Source organism: Bombina bombina, chromosome 5 (genome assembly GCF_027579735.1).
Source record: "Bombina bombina isolate aBomBom1 chromosome 5, aBomBom1.pri, whole genome shotgun sequence".
In the NCBI taxonomy this organism is placed as follows: Eukaryota; Metazoa; Chordata; class Amphibia; order Anura; family Bombinatoridae; genus Bombina; species Bombina bombina.
The window spans coordinates 191,231,306-191,252,537 of NC_069503.1; the positions used below are offsets into that span (position 1 = coordinate 191,231,306).

General features: G+C 37.1%; 1 protein-coding gene across 6 annotated transcripts in view; it reads left to right on the forward strand.

The window, feature by feature from the left end:
• Nucleotides 1-18,704, forward strand: part of RBM33 (RNA binding motif protein 33) — a 559,965-nt gene extending 541,261 nt beyond the window's left edge. For all 6 annotated transcript variants that reach the window (XR_008402508.1, XM_053713813.1, XM_053713814.1 and 3 more), the window contains one exon: nt 17,037-18,704. Coding sequence is in view for 1 of the 6 variants with exons in the window: in XM_053713814.1 (XP_053569789.1) it covers nt 17,037-17,085 (49 nt within the window). In the remaining 5 variants the exon portion in view is untranslated. The remainder of the gene's footprint in view (nt 1-17,036) is intronic.
• Nucleotides 18,705-21,232: the final 2,528 nt, after the last annotated feature.

Here is a 21,232-nt window from a genome sequence, read left to right on the forward strand (position 1 = left end):
TTGCTTCTTCTGAGGCTGTTTTTGGGAGAAAGGTTTTGCAAGCCGTGGTGCCTTCCATTTAGGTGACCTGATTTGCTCCCTCCCTTCATCCGTGTCCTAAAGCTTTGGTATTGGTTCCCACAAGTAAGGATGACGCCGTGGACCGGACACACCTATGTTGGAGAAAACAGAATTTATGTTTACCTGATAAATTACTTTCTCCAACGGTGTGTCCGGTCCACGGCCCGCCCTGGTTTTTTAATCAGGTCTGATAATTTATTTTCTTTAACTACAGTCACCACGGTATCATATGGTTTCTCCTATGCAAATATTCCTCCTTAACGTCGGTCGAATGACTGGGGTAGGCGGAGCCTAGGAGGGATCATGTGACCAGCTTTGCTGGGCTCTTTGCCATTTCCTGTTGGGGAAGAGAATATCCCACAAGTAAGGATGACGCCGTGGACCGGACACACCGTTGGAGAAAGTAATTTATCAGGTAAACATAAATTCTGTTTTTGTTACACAAACGCTTGGCAGATGTCCCAGATGTACAATCATTTTGTCAGGCCTTGATTAGGATCAGACCTGTGTTCAAACCAGTTACTCCTCCATGGAGTCTGAATTTAGGTCTCAAAGTTCTGCAAGGGGCTCTGTTTGAGCCTATGCATTCCTTAGATATTAAGTTGTTATCTTGGAAAGTTTTATTTCTTGTTGCTATTTCTTCTGCTCGTAGAGTGTCTGTGCTCTCGGCGTTGCAATACACTTCGCCTTACCTTATTTTTCATTCAGATAAGGTAGTTTTGCGTACTAAACTAGGTTTCTTTTTCAAGATACGATGAGTCCACGGATTTCATCCTTGTGGGATATCGCTTCCTGGTCAGTAGGAGGAGGCAAAGAGCACCCCAGCAGAGCTGTATATATAGCTCCTCCCTTCCCTCCCAGCCAAGTCATTCTCTTTGCCTGTGTTGGTAAGATAGGAGATGGCAAAGTGAGGTGTTAGTTTAGTTTCTTCAATCAAGTGTTTATTATTTTTAAAGTAGTGCCACTAAGTGCTGCTTTTTGCCAGGGTGTAGCCTAGACCAGATCAGTCTCTTCAGTAAAAAGAGAAGCATTTGGTGGCTTTAAAGCAATAGGAACTGGTGGGACATAATTCTCACTGCACCTCCTATACATGTTTGCTGCCCTAAATACAGATAGCCTAAGCACTTTTAACTCTGCTGATCTTTGTCCACGGGGCTATGGGAGGGAGAGGACCTCTGAAAACCTGCTGGACTGCCATGCTGTCGCACAGCTTTCAAGGTAAGTGCTGACTTTTTGTTCTGGGGGATCTCAGAGAAGTGGAGCACTTTATTTCTTTCATGTAATTGGCTAGAGTCCATGAGCTAGTGACGTATGGGATATACATTCCTACCAGGAGGGGCAAAGTTTCCCAAACCTCAAAATGCCTATAAATACACCCCCCACCACACCCACAATTCAGTTTTACAAACTTTGCCTCCTATGGAGGTGGTGAAGTAAGTTTGTGCTAAATTTCTACGTTGATATGCGCTTCGCAGCATGCTGAAGCCCGGTTTTCCTCTCAGAGTGCAGTGAATGACAGAGGGATGTGAAGGGAGTATTGCATATTGAATGCTATGGTCATCCTATCAGGGATCTATTTCATAGGTTCTCTGTTATCGGTCGTAGAGATTCTTCTCCTACCTTCCTTTTCAGATCGACGATATACTCTTACATACCATTACCTCTGCTGATTCTCGTTTCAGTACTGGTTTGGCTATCTACTATATGTAGATGAGTGTCTTTTGGTAAGTAAGTCTTATTTTATTAATGACACTCTCAGCTATGGTTTGGCACTTTATATGTAAAGTTCTAAATATATGTTTTATACTTATATTTGCCATGTTTCAGGTTAATCAGTATATTTCCTTCTTGCAGACTGTCAGTTTCATTTTTTGGGAAATGCATAAAAAAAAAAATTCTTACCTGAAATTTTTCAATTGACTTTCTTTCTAAATTGCGGGCTTTTAGGCTCGCAGGTGCGCAAAATGCTATAATTTATTGCGTCTTTTTTGGCGCCGAGAATTTTCACATAGTTGCGTCATCTATGACGCTCGTGTCTGTTACAGACGTTCTTGGCGCCAAAAAATATTTTGTCAGTTGTGGGCGTCATACTTGGCACCAGATTTCTGACATTATTTAAATCTTTATTTCATTCTGCTTCTGGTTTTCAGAGGCTTATTTTGCTTGCATTTTTTTTCCCTTTCCTGAAACTGTCATTTAAGGAAATTGATATTTTGCTTTATATGTTGTTTTTTCTCTTACATTTGCAAGATATCTCTAAGACTGTTCCTGTATCAGAAAATACTGTTGGATTCCTGATGACTGATATCAGTCCTACCAAAGCTAAGTTCATTTATTTTAATGTTATGAATTTTTATCTTTAGCTATGGTTTGTAATAAGTTATCATGATAAACTTTTTCATGCAGAGTCCATTAGTATCAATGCATTATCTATTGCTATTCTTTTTACATCTAATGAACAAGATATACCTAGGAATTTATAAGAGTATTTTTCTGATTCTATCCTAAGGCTTTGTCTGCCATCCCGCCTTCTAATAAAATTTATAGGTCTTTTTTAAACTTCTCATTTAGTTGATGAATTTTCAAATGACCGACAACATACTGAATTATCCTTCTCTGATGATGATTTATCTCTTTCAGAATATCTTTCATCAGATATTGACACTAACAAATCTACTTTTTTTACTTTTAAATAGAGTACATTCGTTCTTTGTTGAAAAGGTGTTGATTTTATTGGATATTGAGGAGACTAGTTCTTTTGATTTTAAGACTAGCTAACATTCTGCTTATTAACCTCCTGTGGTTTCTTCAGAGGTTTTTTCCAGTTCCTGATACTAGGGAATGGAATAGGCCTTGGACTTCTTTTATTCCTTCTTTAAGGTTTTTAAATGTTATCCTTTGCCAGCAGTTAGTTTAGAGTTTTGGGGAAAGATCCCCAAAGTTAATGGGGCTATCTCTACTCTTGCTAAACATATTACTATTCCTATAGAAAATAGTATTTATTTTTTAAGTTCCTTCAGATAGGAAACTTGTATCTTATCTAAGGAAAATTATTTTATTTTCAGATCCTTTTCTTAGGCCTGCAATTTATGTGGCTGATGTTGCAACTGCTTCAACTTTTTGGTTGGATACTTTAGTGCAACAAGTATCGGATTATGATTTGTTTAGCATTGTTAAGTTGATCAACATGCTGATAATTTCATTTGTGTCGTCATTTTTTTGATATTTTCACAATTGAGGTTAAATCTATGTCTTTAGCTATTTTAGCTAGAAGAACTTTGTGACTTAAATCCTGGAATGCTAATTTGATTTCTAAAATCTATATTTCTTTTTTTCCAAGGTAATCAATTATTTGGTTCACAATTTGATTCGATTCTTTCAATTATTACTCTGGGGAAGGGAGTTTTTTTGCTTCTAGATTAAGTTCTAAGAGTAAATCTTAAGTTTATATTAGTTTTTGTTCTTAATAAGGAACGGAATCCTAATTCTTCCCCAAGTATTTTAGCTAGAAGAACTTTGTGATTTAAATCCTGGAATGCTAATTTGATTTCTAAAATCTATATTTCTTTTTTTCCAAGGTAATCAATTATTTGGTTCACAATTGGATTCAATTCTTTCAATTATTACTCTGGGGAAGGGAGTTTTTTTGCTTCTAGATTAAGTTCTAAGAGTAAATCTTAAGCTTATATTAGTTTTTGTTCTTAATAAGGAACGGAATCCTAATTCTTCCCCAAGTAACATGTTTATAGTTGGAAGTTTTTTTTCATGGAATGAATTCAGTCATTTAAAAGATCAGCCCCCAAATTTGCATGTAGGTGCGGCTCTTATTCCAGCTTAGCTGGTAAGGGGCAGGTTAAGACTTTTTTAAATTTGTTTGGTTCAATTCGGTCCAAACTTCTTAGATTGGGGTACAGAATAGGATTTAGAGTAAAACCGCCTGTGAGAAATCTTTTTCTCTCTAGCATATTCCAGCTATTCCAGTAAAGGCACACACTTTCCTGAAGTGTGTTTCAGACCTGTGTGTATTGGGTACTTGTGAAGCGCGGCTGATGCACCCGTTGGGGTCTCAAGGCGCTGCTCAGACCTGGAGTTATCTGGGGTATTCATACCAGTTCCATTTCAGGAACGGGGTTTGGGGTTTTGTTCAAAACTATTCTTTGTCCCAAAGATAGAAAATCTTTTTGAATTTTCATATGAGTACCATCTTTCAGAATGGTGTTTATATGGTCTATTCTGCCTTTTGGTCAGCAAGGACATTATTTGTTTACAATAGATACAATAGATGCATATCTTCTTATTCTGTTTTCATTCAGATTATTTTAATTTTCTGAGATTCTCTTTTTTAGACAAGCATTACCATTTTGTTGCTTTTCCTTCTGGCCTAGCGACAACTCTAAGAATCTTTTTCAAGGTTCTCAGTGTTTCCTTATTTGGACGATCTCGTGGTACTTGCTCAGTCTTTTCGTTCTGCAGAATCTCATACGATTCAACTTTTGTTGTTTCTTCAAGACATGGTTGGAGGATCTTTTTATCAAAAAGCTCCTTGATTCCTCAGACAAGGGTCACCTTTTTTAGGTTTCCAGATAGATTGTGACAGTTTGTCAGAACTTTCAGTCTCTATTATTTCCTTCAGTAGCTATATGCATGGAAGTTTTAAGTCTCATGGCTGCAGCATTGGATTCGATTCCCTTTGCTCATTTTCATATGAAACCTTTCCAGTTTTTTATGCTGAATTAATGGTGCAGGGATTATTCTAGGATATTACTTTTAATATCTTTGAATCCCAATATTCAACTATCTTTGACTTGGTGGTTAGATCACCATCATATAGTTCTATGGGTCTCTTCGGTTCATCCAACCTGGACCATGATCACAACAGATGCAAGTCTTTTAGGTTGGGAGGCTGTCTGCGGATCTCTGTCAGCACAAGGGGTTTGGAAATCTCAAGAGGCGAGATTACCATTCAATATTTTGGAACTCTGTGTGTTTCTCAGAGCTCTTCAGAGAGAAGTTTATTGGTTTTCAGATAGACAATGTCACAACTATGGCGTATGTCATTCATCAGGGTGGGACTCTGAGTCCTTAGGCTGTGAAAGAAGTATCTTGGATACTTGCTTGGGCTAAATCCAGCTCCTGTCTAATTTCTGCGGTCCATATCCCAGGTATAGACCATTGGGAAGCGGATTATCTCTGTCAATCAAGCTTTACATCCGGGAGAATGGTCTTTTCACCCAGATGTGTTTTTTCAAATTGTTCAGATATGATGGCTTCCAGAAATAGATCTGATGGCATCTCATCTAAACAAGAAACTTCCCAGGTACCTTTCCAGGTCTGGGGATCCTCAGACAGAAGCAGTATATACATTGACACTTCCTTGTAGTTATCAACCTGCCTATATTTTTCCGCCTCTGGTTCTTCTTTTTAGAGTGATTTTCAAAATCATCATGGAGCAATCGTTTGTGCTGCTGGTGGCTCCAGCATGGCCGCTCAGGTTTTGGTATATGGTTCTTGTTCGGATGTCCAGTTGCTAATCTTGGTCACTTCCATTAAGGCCAGACCTTATATCTTAAGGTTCATTTTTTCCGTCAGGAACTCAAATTATTAAATTTGATGGTATGGAAATTAAACGCTTAGTGCTTAGTCATAGAGGTTTCTCTGACTCAGTGATTAATACTATGTTGCAGGCTTGTAAATTTGTGTCTAGAAAGATTTACTACCGAGTTTGGAAGACTTACATTTCATGGTGTTCTCATAAATTCTATAGGCATTATTTTAGAATTCCTAGCATTTTACAGTTTCTTCAGGATGGTTTGGATAAGGGATTGTCTGCAAGTTCCTTGAAAGGACAAATCTCTGCTCTTTCTATTCTGTTTCACAGAAAGATTGCTAATCTTCCTGACATTCGTTGTTTTGTACAGGCTTTGGTTCTTATCATGCCTGTCATTAAGTCAATTTCTCCTCCTTGGAGTCTTAATTTGGTTTTGAGAACTTTACAGGCTCCTCCATTTGAGCCTATGCATTCTCTGGACATTAAATTACTTTCTTGGAAAGTATTGTTTCTTTTGGCCATCTCTTCTGCTAGAAGAGTTTCTGAATTATCTGCTCTTTCTTGTGAATCTCCTTTTCTGATTTTTCATCAGGATAAGGCGGCTTTGCGGAATTCATTTAAATTTTTACCTAAATTTGTGAATTCCAACAATATTAGTAGAGAAATTGTTGTCCCTTCATTGTGTCCTAATCCTAAGAATTCTTTGGAAAGATCTTTGGATGTGGTTAGAGCTTTGAAATATTATGTTGAAGCTACTAAAGATTTCAGAAAGACTTCTAGTCTATTATCTTTTCTGGTTCTAGGAAAGGTCAGAAGGCTTCTGCCATTTCTTTGGCTTCTTGGTTAAAGCTTTTGATTCATCATGCTCATTTGGAATCGGGTAAATCCCTGTCTCAGAGGATTATGGCTCATTCTACTAGGTCAGTTTCTACTTCCTGGGCTTTTAAGAATGAAGCTTCTGTTGATCAGATTTGCAAAGCAGCAACTTGGTCTTCTTTGCATACATTTACTAAATTCTACCATTTGATGTTTTCTCTTCTTCAGAAGCAGTTTTTGGTAGAAAAGTACTTCAGGCAGCTGTCTGTTTGATTCTTCTGCTTATAATTTCAGTTTTTTTCATTATTAAGATTAAAACTTTTGATTTGGGTTGTGGATTATTTTTTCAGCAGAATTGGCTGTCTTTATTTTTATCTCTCCCTCTCTAGTGACTCTTGCGTGGAGTTCCACATCTTGGGTATTTGCTATCCCATACGTCACTAGCTCATGGACTCTTGCCAATTACATGAAAGAAAACATAATTTATGTAAGAACTTACCTGATAAATTAATTTCTTTCATATTGGCAAGAGTCCATGAGGCCCACCCTTTTTGTGGTGGTTATGATTTTTTTGTATAAAGTACAATTATTCCAATTCCTTGTTGATGCTTTCTCTCCTTTCTTATTACCCCACTTCTTGGCTATTCGTTAAACTGAATTGTGGGTGTGGTGGGGGGTGTATTTATAGGCATGTTGAGGTGGGGGGTGTATTTATAGGCATGTTGAGGTTTGGGAAACTTTGCCCCTCCTGGTAGGAATGTATATCCCATACGTCACTAGCTCATGGACTCTTGCCAATATGAAAGAAATGAATTTATCAGGTAAGTTCTTACATAAATTATGTTTTATGTGGTTTGGACTCCTGCATGTAAAAGGAGGGACAACACATTCTTAGCAGGGGCTAAAGATCCGGGCTCTTAATGTTGTAGTTCCGTGAACACTATGGTACTGGACAGTCACATAAGCAAGAGCTACGAAATAGGGCTCTTAATGTGAATGGGACAAGTCACCTCTCCTAGTAGGAGAGGTCTATAGCAGCTAATTTTAGGCAGACACTGAGGTTAATGTCAGTTTATGACTCATGTCCGGGAGCTGGTTCCGTTTTTGGTTTACAAAAGTGGTGATGCTTTAACATTAGAAAAGGTGTATGGATCACTTTGTTGATTTATTGTGCTACATAACATGCGGTAGCCTGATTGTACTTCAATATGTGTCTGAGGGTTTTGCTATCTTGCGGTGTCCTATCCATACAAAGTTTTTATGGCGACCGGGAGATTTTGTTATACTCCCACGATGGGCGGAGTTACTAGCTTGCGACGTTTTGGGCGCTTTCGCTATCCCTAGGGCATAGTTACAGGTTCAGGGAGTTGGAGAGCCTTCACGCCCACGATGGGCGGAGTTGCTAGTTCCCGCCGCTTTCGGGTGCTTTCTCTCTCTGGGGTATACTCATGCAAGTGCCGGGTCTTCACACCCACGAGGGGCGGAGCTCTGTGACTGTGTGGGATTTCGCTCTTCTCCTTCATGTAGTATACCGGAGGTAGAGCGTCTCACACAGCGCAGTGATGTTTCCCTTTCATTGGTATAACACGCTGTGAGAGTGCAGTTTATCTACTTTTCTACAACTCGTTTTGCTCAATGTGTGTATCACAAAAGGGAAATAAGGGGTCAATAGGCATCACTCTATAAAGTACTTAATGAGCCTTATGTTGCATACCTTTTGGTTAGGCACTTCAGCATGATTTCTGAGAACTGCTGCAGTTAATCATTCCAACCCTGCATGTTTAAAGAAAATGTTTAGTATTTAAAGTGACAGTAACATTTTTATTCATTTATTATTTCTATTAAAAGATTTCAGCTGTTCATTTGTTATTTCATTCTTTGTAAGTCTTAGGATGGCACAAATGCATGCAAACAAGAAAAGAAAGTAGTTTCTTTCAAGATTTAAAGAGACAGTACCGTATTTTTCTGTACTAATTTTATCAAAGACTTTCAGTTGGTTATTTGTTCATTCATCCTTGGTGATTTGGGATGGAACAAAAGCGTACATATGAGGTTTCTTGTTAAGACTTAATGACAGTTTTCATTTTTTTTGTGTGTACTTTAAAAAAAAAAAAAAACTTTATGTACCTACTCTCTCTAAGGAGATTGCTATTAGGAACAGGTTGACAATGGTCAAGTTATGCCATTCTTTTCTCCTATAGTGTTCCATGAAATTGTATGGCCCACATACGGTGCCCTGCGCTTCCTTTTGCACCCCATTCAGAGTTATGCTGCCTTATATGTTTTGTTTCCACGAGGTAGGAAACATTCCTTGAGGAAGTTTTTCAGTAGTTACTATTTCCAATGCTGCGTCCATATTACTGACGGAGGGAAATACTTTGGGAAGATGTTCCCGATAGCTGACGCTGTCAGGGAATCTGGACGGACGGTCCCTAAGGATGCTCAGGCAGAGGAATGGTGATTAGCCAGATTTTTTTCCTCGTATATCCATATCTACAGAAGACGAGGGAATCTTTTCTATGGTGGTTGTCGATGGAGCATCTATCTCAGGGGACATGCTTTTGCAGGCCCTCAGGGGAGATTGTGACAACGGATGCCAGTCTATTCGGATGGGGAACAGTCTGGGACTTCTTAAGAGCTTAGGGAGTGCGGACTCAAGCGAGTCTCTCCTTTCCATCAACATTCTAGAGGTCAGAGCTATAGTTCATGTGTTTCGGACCTGGACTCAGTTGGCCTCGGCCAATTTCATCGGATTCCAGTTGGACGACATAACGACAGTGGCTTACATCAGTCATCAGGGAATACCAAGAGAGTTCCTTAGCGATGAACAAAGTAGCCAGGATCATTCAGTTGGCGGAGAATCTCTCCTGCCATCTGTCGATGGTTTATCTCCTAGGGTTAGAATACTGAGAGACAGATTTTCTGAACTGGCAAACCTTTCATCCGGGAGTGAGGGCTCCACCCAGAACTATTTTTAAACCTGATTCTCAGATGGGGTCAGCCGGAGTTAGACCTTTAGGGCGTCTTGTCAGCATGCCAAGCTTCTGAGATGCGGGTCCAGGTCTAGGGACCCCCAAGCTGAGCTGAGGGATGCCTTGTCAGTTCCTTGGTCATTCAGCCTAGCTTATGTATTTCTCTCGTTGCGCTCTTTTCCCGGGTTGTTGTTCGAGCTAAACGGGAGAGGGTGTCAGTGATCCTCATTGTTTTTACGTGTAGTGTCCTGATAGTTGGCTTAGCTGTCTAGCAAGCGGAAGGTTTGCAGTTTGACACCAGCTGCAGCTATGTGCACCTTGATTGTGTGCTAGCAAGCTGTTTCATGACCTAGAAGATGATCTGTGGGCTCATTGTGTCTAAAAAGAAACAAATTTATCAGGTAAGCATAAATTTTCTTTTTTCTAATCTTCTAGTGGATAGCTTCTTCCTCAGATTTCAGTCTTCTCTGAGGATGTACTGATTTATTAGCTAGCACAGCTATTGGATAAGAGTTTGAAATGTCACCTCATGGCGAAAAAGGTTTTGCCGTGGATAGCTGGAGGGGGAGTTTTTAGCATAATGAGCTACAAAATAAAGGTACATATTAACGTCCATTCCATTCACATAAACTTCATAAATTTTATTTAGTGCACTGATATACAGCCTAGTGTTTCAAACAAGTTAGCATTTACAATCGCTTTAAGACTTGTGTTTGATGATAGATTGCTGATTCTCAAATGTAAAGGTTTCTCACATAAAGTAATTTCTACTTTTCTAAAGTCTCATTAAACTGTAAAAGTTTAGCTACATTTAATTTTTTTGACCATCTTTGCTAATATAGGTAGATCCAAACTGCTTGGGACTGGAAAAGGTTTAGATTTTGGAATATTTGCATCTGTAAAATGGGACAAATTATAGAGATGATGGAACAAGTGTAACTATTTTATAATACAGCTTTTACATTCAACCTAAAGGTGGTTTTATATCAGAAGATAGTACTGTGCTCTAATCCGGCAATATTTGTTGTTTAGTATAGACTATTATCTGCATTTTAGAGCACAAATTTCAAACCAAATCCACAGGCAGAGAAGATTGTGACTTAAAAGAGTGTTTGGTAGGAAGAAATATTTATTAACTTTTGTTTCTTTCATGTAATTAGCAAGAGTCCATGAGCTAGTGACGTATGGGATATACATTCCTACCAGGAGGGGCAAAGTTTCCCAAACCTCAAAATGCCTACAAATACACCCCTCACCACACCCACAAATCACTTTTACTAACTTTGCCTCCTATGGAGGTGGTGAAGTAAGTTTGTGCTAGATTCTACGTTGATATGCGCTCCGCAGCAGGTTGGAGCCCGGTTTTCCTCTCAGCGTGCAGTGAATGTCAGAGGGATGTGAGGAGAGTATTGCCTATTTTGAATGCAGTGATCTCCTTCTACGGGGTCTATTTCATAGGTTCTCTGTTATCGGTAGTAGAGATTCATCTCTTACCTCCCTTTTCAGATCGACGATATACTCTTATATATATATATACCATTACCTCTGCTGATTTTCGTTTCAGTACTGGTTTGGCTTTCTACAAACATGTAGATGAGTGTCCTGGGGTAAGTAAGTCTTATTTTCTGTGACACTCTAAGCTATGGTTGGGCACTTTTTTAATAAAGTTCTAAATATATGTATTCAAACATTTATTTGCCTTGACTCAGGATGTTCAACATTCCTTATTTTCAGACAGTCAGTTTCATATTTGGGATAATGCACTTGAATCAATTATTTTTCTTACCTTAAAAATTTGACTTTTTTTCCCTGTGGGCTGTTAGGCTCGCGGGGGCTGAAAATGCTTCATTTTATTGCGTCATTTTTGGCGCTGACTTTTTTGGCGCAAAAAATCTTTTCTGTTTCCGGCGTCATACGTGTCGCCGGAAGTTGCGTCATTTTTGATGTTCTTTTGCGCCAAAAGTGTCGGCGTTCCGGACGTGGCGTCATTTTTGGCGCCAAATAATGTGGGCGTCTTATTTGGCGCTAAAAAAATATGGGCGTCGCTTTTGTCTCCACATTATTTAAGTCTAATTTTTCTTTGCTTCTGGTTGCTAGAAGCTTGTTCCTTGGCATTTTTTCCCATTCCTGAAACTGTCATTTAAGGAATTTGATCAATTTTGCTTTATATGTTGTTTTTTTCTCTTACATATTGCAAGATGTCTCACGTTGCATCTGAGTCAGAAGATACTTCAGGAAAATCGCTGTCTGGTGCTGGAACTACCAAAGCTAAGTGTATCTGCTGTAAACTTTTGGTAGCTGTTCCTCCAGCTGTTGTTTGTATTAATTGTCATGACAAACTTGTTAATGCAGATAATATTTCCTTTAGTAATGTACCATTACCTGTTGCAGTGCCATCAACATCTAATGTTCAGAATGTTCCTGATAACATAAGAGATTTTGTTTCTGAATCCATCAAGAAGGCTATGTCTGTTATTCCTCCTTCTAGTAAACATAAAAAATCTTTTAAAACTTCTCTTTATACAGATGAATTTTTAAATGAACATCATCATTCTGATTCTAATGACTCTTCTGGTTCAGAGGATTCTGTCTCAGAGGTTGATGCTGATAAATCTTCATATTTATTTAAAATGGAATTTATTCGTTCTTTACTTAAAGAAGTACTAATTGCTTTAGAAATTGAGGATTCTGGTCCTCTTGATACTAAATCTAAACGTTTAGATAAGGTCTTTAAATCTCCTGTGGTTATTCCAGAAGTTTTTCCTGTTCCTGGTGCTATTTCTGAAGTAATTTCCAGAGAATGGAATAATTTGGGTAATTCATTTACTCCTTCTAAACGTTTTAAGCAATTATATCCTGTGCCGTCTGACAGATTAGAATTTTGGGACAAAATCCCTAAAGTTGATGGGGCTATTTCTACCCTTGCTAAACGTACTACTATTCCTACGTCAGATGGTACTTCCTTTAAGGATCCTTTAGATAGGAAAATTGAATCATTTCTAAGAAAAGCTTATCTGTGTTCAGGTAATCTTCTTAGACCTGCTATATCATTGGCTGATGTTGCTGCAGCTTCAACTTTTTGGTTGGAAACTTTAGCGCAACAAGTAACAGATCATGATTCTCATAATATTATTATTCTTCTTCAACATGCTAATAATTTTATCTGTGATGCGATTTTTGATATTATCAGAGTTGATGTCAGGTTTATGTCTCTAGCTATTTTAGCTAGAAGAGCTTTATGGCTTAAAACTTGGAATGCTGATATGTCTTCTAAATCGACTCTACTTTCCATTTCTTTCCAGGGTAACAAATTATTTGGTTCTCAGTTGGATTCTATTATCTCAACTGTTACTGGTGGGAAAGGAACTTTTTTACCACAGGATAAAAAATCTAAGGGTAAAAACAGGGCTAATAATCGTTTTCGTTCCTTTCGTTTCAACAAAGAACAAAAGCCTGATCCTTCATCCTCAGGAGCAGTTTCAGTTTGGAAACCATCTCCAGTCTGGAATAAATCCAAGCCTTCTAGAAAAGCAAAGCCAGCTTCTAAGTCCACATGAAGGTGCGGCCCTCATTCCAGCTCAGCTGGTAGGGGGCAGGTTACGTTTTTTCAAAGAAATTTGGATCAATTCTGTTCACAATCTTTGGATTCAGAACATTGTTTCAGAAGGGTACAGAATTGGTTTCAAGATAAGACCTCCTGCAAAGAGATTTTTTCTTTCCCATGTCCCAGTAAATCCAGTGAAAGCTCAAGCATTTCTGAAATGTGTTTCAGATCTAGAGTTGGCTGGAGTAATTATGCCAGTTCCAGTTCTGGAACAGGGGCTGGGGTTTTATTCGAATCTCTTCATTGTACCAAAGAAGGAGAATTCCTTCAGACCAGTTCTGGATCTAAAAATATTGAATCGTTATGTAAGGATACCAACGTTCAAAATGGTAACTGTAAGGACTATCTTGCCTTTTGTTCAACAAGGGCATTAAATGTCCACAATAGATTTACAGGATGCATATCTGCATATTCCGATTCATCCAGATCATTATCAGTTCCTGAGATTCTCTTTTCTGGACAAGCATTACCAGTTTGTGGCTCTGCCGTTTGGCCTAGCTACAGCTCCAAGAATTTTTACAAAGGTTCTCGGTGCCCTTCTGTCTGTAATCAGAGAACAGGGTATTATGGTATTTCCTTATTTGGACGATATCTTGGTACTTGCTCAGTCTTTACATTTAGCAGAATCTCATACGAATCGACTTGTGTTGTTTCTTCAAGATCATGGTTGGAGGATCAATTCACTAAAAAGTTCATTGATTCCTCAGACAAGGGTAACCTTTCTGGGTTTCCAGATAGATTCAGTGTCCATGACTCTGTCTTTGACAGACAAGAGACGTCTAAAATTGATTTCAGCTTGTCGAAACCTTCAGTCACAATCATTCCCTTCGGTAGCCTTATGCATGGAAATTCTAGGTCTTATGACTGCTGCATCGGACGCGATCCCCTTTGCTCGTTTTCACATGCGACCTCTTCAGCTCTGTATGCTGAATTAATGGTGCAGGGATTACACAAAGATATCTCAATTAATTAATATCTTTAAAACCGATTGTACGACACTCTCTAACGTGGTGGACAGATCACCATCGTTTAATTCAGGGGGCTTCTTTTGTTCTTCCGACCTGGACTGTAATTTCAACAGTTGCAAGTCTTACAGGTTGGGGAGCTGTGTGGGGATCTCTGACGGCACAAGGAGTTTGGGAATCTCAGGAGGTGAGATTACCGATCAATATTTTGGAACTCCGTGCAATTTTCAGAGCTCTTCAGTCTTGGCCTCTTCTGAAGAGAGAATCGTTCATTTGTTTTCAGACAGACAATGTCACAACTGTGGCATACATCAATCATCAAGGAGGGACTCACAGTCCTCTGGCTATGAAAGAAGTATCTCGAATTCTGGTTTGGGCGGAATCCAGCTCCTGTCTAATCTCTGCGGTTCATATCCCAGGTATAGACAATTGGGAAGCGGATTATCTCAGTCGCCAAACGTTGCATCCGGGCGAATGGTCTCTTCACCCAGAGGTATTTCTTCAGATTGTTCAAATGTGGGAGCTTCCAGAAATAGATCTGATGGCGTCTCATCTAAACAAGAAACTTCCCAGGTATCTGTCCAGATCCCGGGATCCTCAGGCGGAGGCAGTGGATGCATTATCACTTCCTTGGAAGTATCATCCTGCCTATATCTTTCCGCCTCTAGTTCTTCTTCCAAGAGTAATCTCCAAGATTCTGAAGGAATGCTCGTTTGTTCTGCTGGTAGCTCCGGCATGGCCTCACAGATTTTGGTATGCGGATCTTGTCCGGATGGCCTCTTGCCATCCGTGGACTCTTCCGCTAAGACCAGACCTTCTGTCGCAAGGTCCTTTTTTCCATCAGGATCTCAAATCCTTAAATTTAAAGGTATGGAGATTGAACGCTTGATTCTTGGTCAAAGAGGTTTTTCTGACTCTGTGATTATTACTATGTTACAGGCTCGTAAATCTGTATCTAGAGAGATATATTATAGAGTCTGGAAGACTTATATTTCTTGGTGTCTTTCTCATCATTTTTCTTGGCATTCTTTTAGAATTCCGAGAATTTTACAGTTTCTTCAGGATGGTTTAGATAAAGGTTTATCTGCAAGTTCTTTGAAAGGACAAATCTCTGCTCTTTCTGTTCTTTTTCACAGAAAGATTGCTAATCTTCCTGATATTCATTGTTTTGTACAAGCTTTGGTTCGTATAAAACCTGTCATTAAGTCATTTTCTCCTCCTTGGAGTTTGAATTTGGTTCTGGGGGCTCTTCAAGCTCCTCCTTTTGAACCCATGCATTCATTGGACATTAAATTACTTTCTTGGAAAGTTTTGTTCCTTTTGGCGATCTCTTCTGCCAGAAGAGTCTCTGAATTATCTGCTCTTTCTTGTGAGTCTCCTTTTCTGATTTTTCATCAGGATAAGGCGGTGTTGCGAACTTCTTTTAAATTTTTACCTAAGGTTGTGAATTCCAACAACATTAGTAGAGAAATTGTGGTTCCCTCATTATGTCCTAATCCTAAGAATTCTAAGGAGAAATCGTTGCATTCTTTGGATGTTGTTAGAGCTTTGAAATATTATGTTGAAGCTACTAAGTCTTTCCGAAAGACTTCTAGTCTATTTGTTATCTTTTCCGGTTCTAGAAAAGGCCAGAAAGCTTCTGCCATTTCTTTGGCATCTTGGTTGAAATCTTTAATTCATCATGCCTATGTCGAGTCGGGTAAAACTCCGCCTCAAAGGATTACAGCTCATTCTACTAGGTCAGTTTCTACTTCCTGGGCGTTTAGGAATGAAGCTTCGGTTGATCAGATTTGCAAAGCAGCAACTTGGTCCTCTTTGCATACTTTTACTAAATTCTACCATTTTGATGTATTTTCTTCTTCTGAAGCAGTTTTTGGTAGAAAAGTACTTCAGGCAGCGGTTTCAGTTTGAATCTTCTGTTTATGTTTTTCATTAAACTTTATTTTGGGTGTGGATTATTTTCAGCAGGAATTGGCTGTCTTTATTTTATCCCTCCCTCTCAAGTGACTCTTGCGTGGAAAGATCCACATCTTGGGTAGTCATTATCCCATACGTCACTAGCTCATGGACTCTTGCTAATTACATGAAAGAAAACATAATTTATGTAAGAACTTACCTGATAAATTCATTTCTTTCATATTAGCAAGAGTCCATGAGGCCCGCCCTTTTTTGTGGTGGTTATGATTTTTTTGTATAAAGCACAATTATTCCAATTCCTTATTTTATATGCTTTCGCACTTTTTTCTTATCACCCCACTTCTTGGCTATTCGTTAAACTGATTTGTGGGTGTGGTGAGGGGTGTATTTGTAGGCATTTTGAGGTTTGGGAAACTTTGCCCCTCCTGGTAGGAATGTATATCCCATACGTCACTAGCTCATGGACTCTTGCTAATATGAAAGAAATGAATTTATCAGGTAAGTTCTTACATAAATTATGTTTTTTAAAAAAAATATTAGTTTGGATTTCAGCATAAGTTTGGATTTTGGAATTCCGGCCTTGGGGATTTGTAAAATCTGAATTTCTATTGGTCTGGAACCCTGATAGTTCATGACCAAAAAAAAATACAGGTCTGAGCTTATTCTGCTTAGGTGGTTGCAACTTTCTGGACCTGCAGGCATACGTTTTTAGTGGAATAGTTGTACATGGTCAAGTTTATAGTGTTTGTGTTCAGATCTGGTACTGTCCCAACAGTGCTGATATTCTTCTATGGGAGTGTCAGAGAGAACAATATTTATAATTACCAGTAAATCAATGTCTTCGCTCTTGGTGTAGAACTGCCCTGCTTGGCAATTTTTTTATTTGTTTACTCCTGACAAAACCTCTGATTTATTTATATAATCTTTTCTATAACCTTTTCCACTTACTACAGTAATATGAGGTCATGTACCCACTGGTTCAAATATGGTTGTAATTGGAGTGTTCATTTTTATATTTATTGCTAGGTATAAATCTACCAATAAAATTGCATAAAAAATGTAAGACATATAGCGTGTTTAAAGCTCGATAATGAAACAGCAATTTACAGCTTGAAGGGTAAAATGTATGTAATTTTTTTTATTAACATTTCCAGGCACATGGTGGATTTATCGCACATCAATGTATCTCTGGTCACAGATTGATCGAACCAGCATTAACCCTCAACTCATCAGAATAAATGATGATTATATGAAACTCCACCATTTATATTTTGGACTTCTCAACTGAAGAATATCAAGCAAGCAGCTGGGCTGAACTTGTTTTATGAGGAAGGAAGAAAGCAACAGTGGAACACCGCTATATGTGCTTAACTTCTACAACTACACAGATTTTTTTTTCTTGATAGCTATTTTCTTTCCTTTAATGTGCACCATTCATGCGAGTCTGACTTTCCATGAACAAAGACTAAAAATGCAGACTTCTGAGTAAAAATGCTCAATACGAATTTTTTTATAGCAAAGAATACTTGTTAATGGTTTCTCCTATCTTCATAGCTACTCGATACTAACCATTTTGTTTTTTTAGTACTTGAATTTAGAAAGTCATCCTTTACTATTATGTTTACTGACCCATTTTTAGAAGTAAACTTAGATGCCATCATTTTTTTTATTTATTCTGTTAATGATGATTGTAACTAACCATGCTTGGATTACAGTATGGACTTCTCATACAGTATGGATTTTTCCGATAGGTTCAAACAAGAACATACCATTGATGCATATGCTTCTTTTTGTTACAAACTAACTTTAAAAATAACATAATTGTAATTTCCCAAAGACCTTCCACCTTGTATGTTCTGTTGCTTAGGTTTTCTAAACAGATGATTGAACACCTAAGTATTTGACACTTTCTGGACCCGTGTATTAATTAGACCATTCGGTTGTGTTTAAACGTAGGTTTCTTGACTGTTGGCAAGCAAATATCTTTCTAGCTGTAGAATGAACATAGCCAAACTGAAGACAGGGAACTTGCATTGTGTAGAAGATATAATTGTGTGCAAATGAAATCTGATGTCTAGTTGATTTGTCAAATTATGCTAAAATGTGACATTATGCCAGTGTCCCTTTTAACATGTAAAATGTTAATAGTATTAAGAAATATAAATCCAATTCCGAAACGTGTAGTATAGAGCAGCACTCTGTAAGCACACAGCTAAATAGATGTAATAGGGAGCATGTTTTCCAGGCTGAAGCTCTACAAGCTAACAAGGAATAAATCGCACAACGTGTTTAAAACCCAGCCACTAAACTTTGGACCAATCCCCAACTAAAAAAACCCTAATTAATATATCTATTATATATTAAAGAGAATGTTTTGTGAGCTCATAAGAGAAACAACCCTTAAAAAATGTAATTTCAGTAAAAGATTGTTTAAATCTTCCATTACAGTAATGTATATATTTTTTTAACTAAGTGAACCTTTATAGTCTTCACTTGTCTCCTGTCTGGTTTTGGGGGGGGGGGGTTTCATCTTTTTTTTCTCTATGCATACTGAAATATTATAGCTTTTTAATATGCAGTAGAAGTGTGTGTAAGTGACTGTGGTTTTGTAATGCATTTTTCCCCCATAAACACTTTGTTCAGGCCACATTAGCTTAACCGCGCTTACTCCATCTTACTACTTTATTGTTAAGATCTAAAACAAAACAAAAATAATCTAGTTTACACCTAACCATTCTCCACTTTTGGTTGGAGATTTGTGTTGTCATTAGTGACATTCATAGGGTATATACAGAGGGGCGCCTATTTTTTCTTTTATATATATATATATATATATATATATATATATATATATATATATATATATATATATATATATATATATATATATATATATATATATATATATATATATATATATATATATATATATAAATATCTATGCAATGCTAAAGATTGCTCTTATACTTTTGGTATTTTTCCTTTGTCTTCTGTTGACAAACTTAGCATTTATCAGAGTCCAATGCTTGTATTAGTCAGGTATATTCAAAACAGACATACAGGTGTTTTTGTTTTGGATTTTTTTGGGTCAATTTCTTTCAAGTAGAGGCATATTAGAGGTGACATTGTATAGTTTAATATCTTCCTAAGATCACTAAAAATGGTGATGAATGCTGCCAATTATGAATCCATCTTACTAAAAGCATATAAAAAGACTATGCTAAATAGAAAAATGCTCTTTCACCGTCTTAATTTGAAGATAAGATAAACAATATACATACATATATTTTTTTAGATATATATTCCAGCTAGCATTTTATAGACCTTTATTGGATTTGTCTAAATGACAATCAGACTAATCAGAAATCACTGAGATCCCATATTACTGAACTGGATAACTTGACCAGTGTGCTTGGCTATACAGGCAATTGGTACAAGCTAAAGTCTGGGACAGCTAAAGTGAGAATGTGAAAGACAAACCTCCATTTTAATTAAAGCTGTAAAAATAAAGTGCACATATTTGTTTTACTGCACTTGTGTTGCACTGATGCAAATGATCTGTGAGTTAACGAGCAAGCAGTCCTGCTACTTAAAAAACCAGTAATCATGTTAGTATTATTGTAGGTATTTGATTAGTTGTTTTGAACTCTGTGGGGTCCAGAGTTTGAGTCTGCATCATTATCTTATGTTAGCATAATCATAGGTAAGATATTCAGTAAGTACACAGTAAAATAGCATCTTAAAAACACATTCAAAGTAGATTATATAGTAATAACCTAGCAAAAAATATAATCATTGGCTGATCAGGGACTCTTTAATGAACTTTGGGACTCTTGTTTTTTTTTTTAATTGCATGTGAACCCTAAAGTTATCGTCTTTTGTCTTAGAAGAAGAAAAAAAATCCCTATGGCAGATTTTAAGTATTTCCCTGCTTGAGCTGATCAGTGACTTAATGTTTGTGAATGACTTACCCATAGTCAATTTGAGAAATAATTTAAAACTAGTAAATTAAGGTTACTTTTGAGTTCTGGATCCAGAAATCCCATAACACAGTGTATATTTCTCATATCCGTGCTGTTAACTGCCTTTTAAAGCTTAGTTTACTTTACCCCAAGTTATGACCAAAGAACGTAAATCTTAGGATGAAGGTCAAGTATTTTTTTCTCAGAAGATACGGAGAAACCATTATCTTTATTCTTTATCAAACATCTAATATGCAACACGTTGCATTACTTGTACATATTGAAACAGAACTTTTAAATTAAGATATTACTCTATGTAACTTCTTTACATGTTGGACTTTGATTTCCAGATGCGAACTTTAATCCTGTTTCATATATGTTGTGTTCACATGTACTACTTACATTTTATAAAGAGAATAAGTAAGTCAATTGAGTTATCCTGACCTGTGTATTATTTCACATAAATCTACTTCTGAAATGTAAGGCTAAATAATCAGCAAGTTGGCTGTCTTAATCATGTGAACCACATTTTACTTTATTTTTTATTTATTTATTTTTTTTGTTTTTACTTTTATTTTCACCCCATTTGGTACATCAAACTTGTCGTCGGAACTGTAAAATACTTGTACATTGTTTGTTTCATTTCCTTGTCATTTTAAGTTTTTTTTTTCCTTTTGGCATTTTAATTTTCCAACTTTGCTACAATGTACCATATGAAATATACATATATAATGCTAAAATATTTATCTTTAATTACATATTTGGGATTTGTACGAATTATGGGAGATACGATTTCTCTGCTTTTTGATCTACATCTGTTTTTGATAACATTGACTTTAAACTTGTGTTATCTATTTAGATATAAGTTATTGATCAAGTTTTATGCTAAAGGATGTTATAGAAAACTTTTTTATGCTTTATCACATATAACGTATCCATAGCAAATCTAAAACCTTCTAGTGTCAGCAGTATGGATTAAAAATGTGACACAGTAATTGGGGTTAGTTCCTAAGGTAGGATAACGTTAAGGCATATAAAGGACCTAAATCAAACTAGTTCTAGTTATATTTTTATTTGCTTAAACAAATGTTTGGTGTCCACTTTTTAAATATGGATGAAACAAATGAGTGAAAAGCTTCTAAATTGCATAAAGGTATAATTTGCTGTATATTTTTACTTCCCTAGAATTTACCCTTTGTAACTAGGTCGCTGCAGGTATCATAATTACTGTTCTGGAAGTTTTTTAAGTTTTTTATTTTTTTTAACCTAACATTTTTTTGATTGCACAAGTGTATTTTTATTCTAATTTATAAGTTTACAAGTACACAATAGTGTGTCTACTATAGATGCACCGTAATCCAATAATGATTGGTCCCACATCATGTACA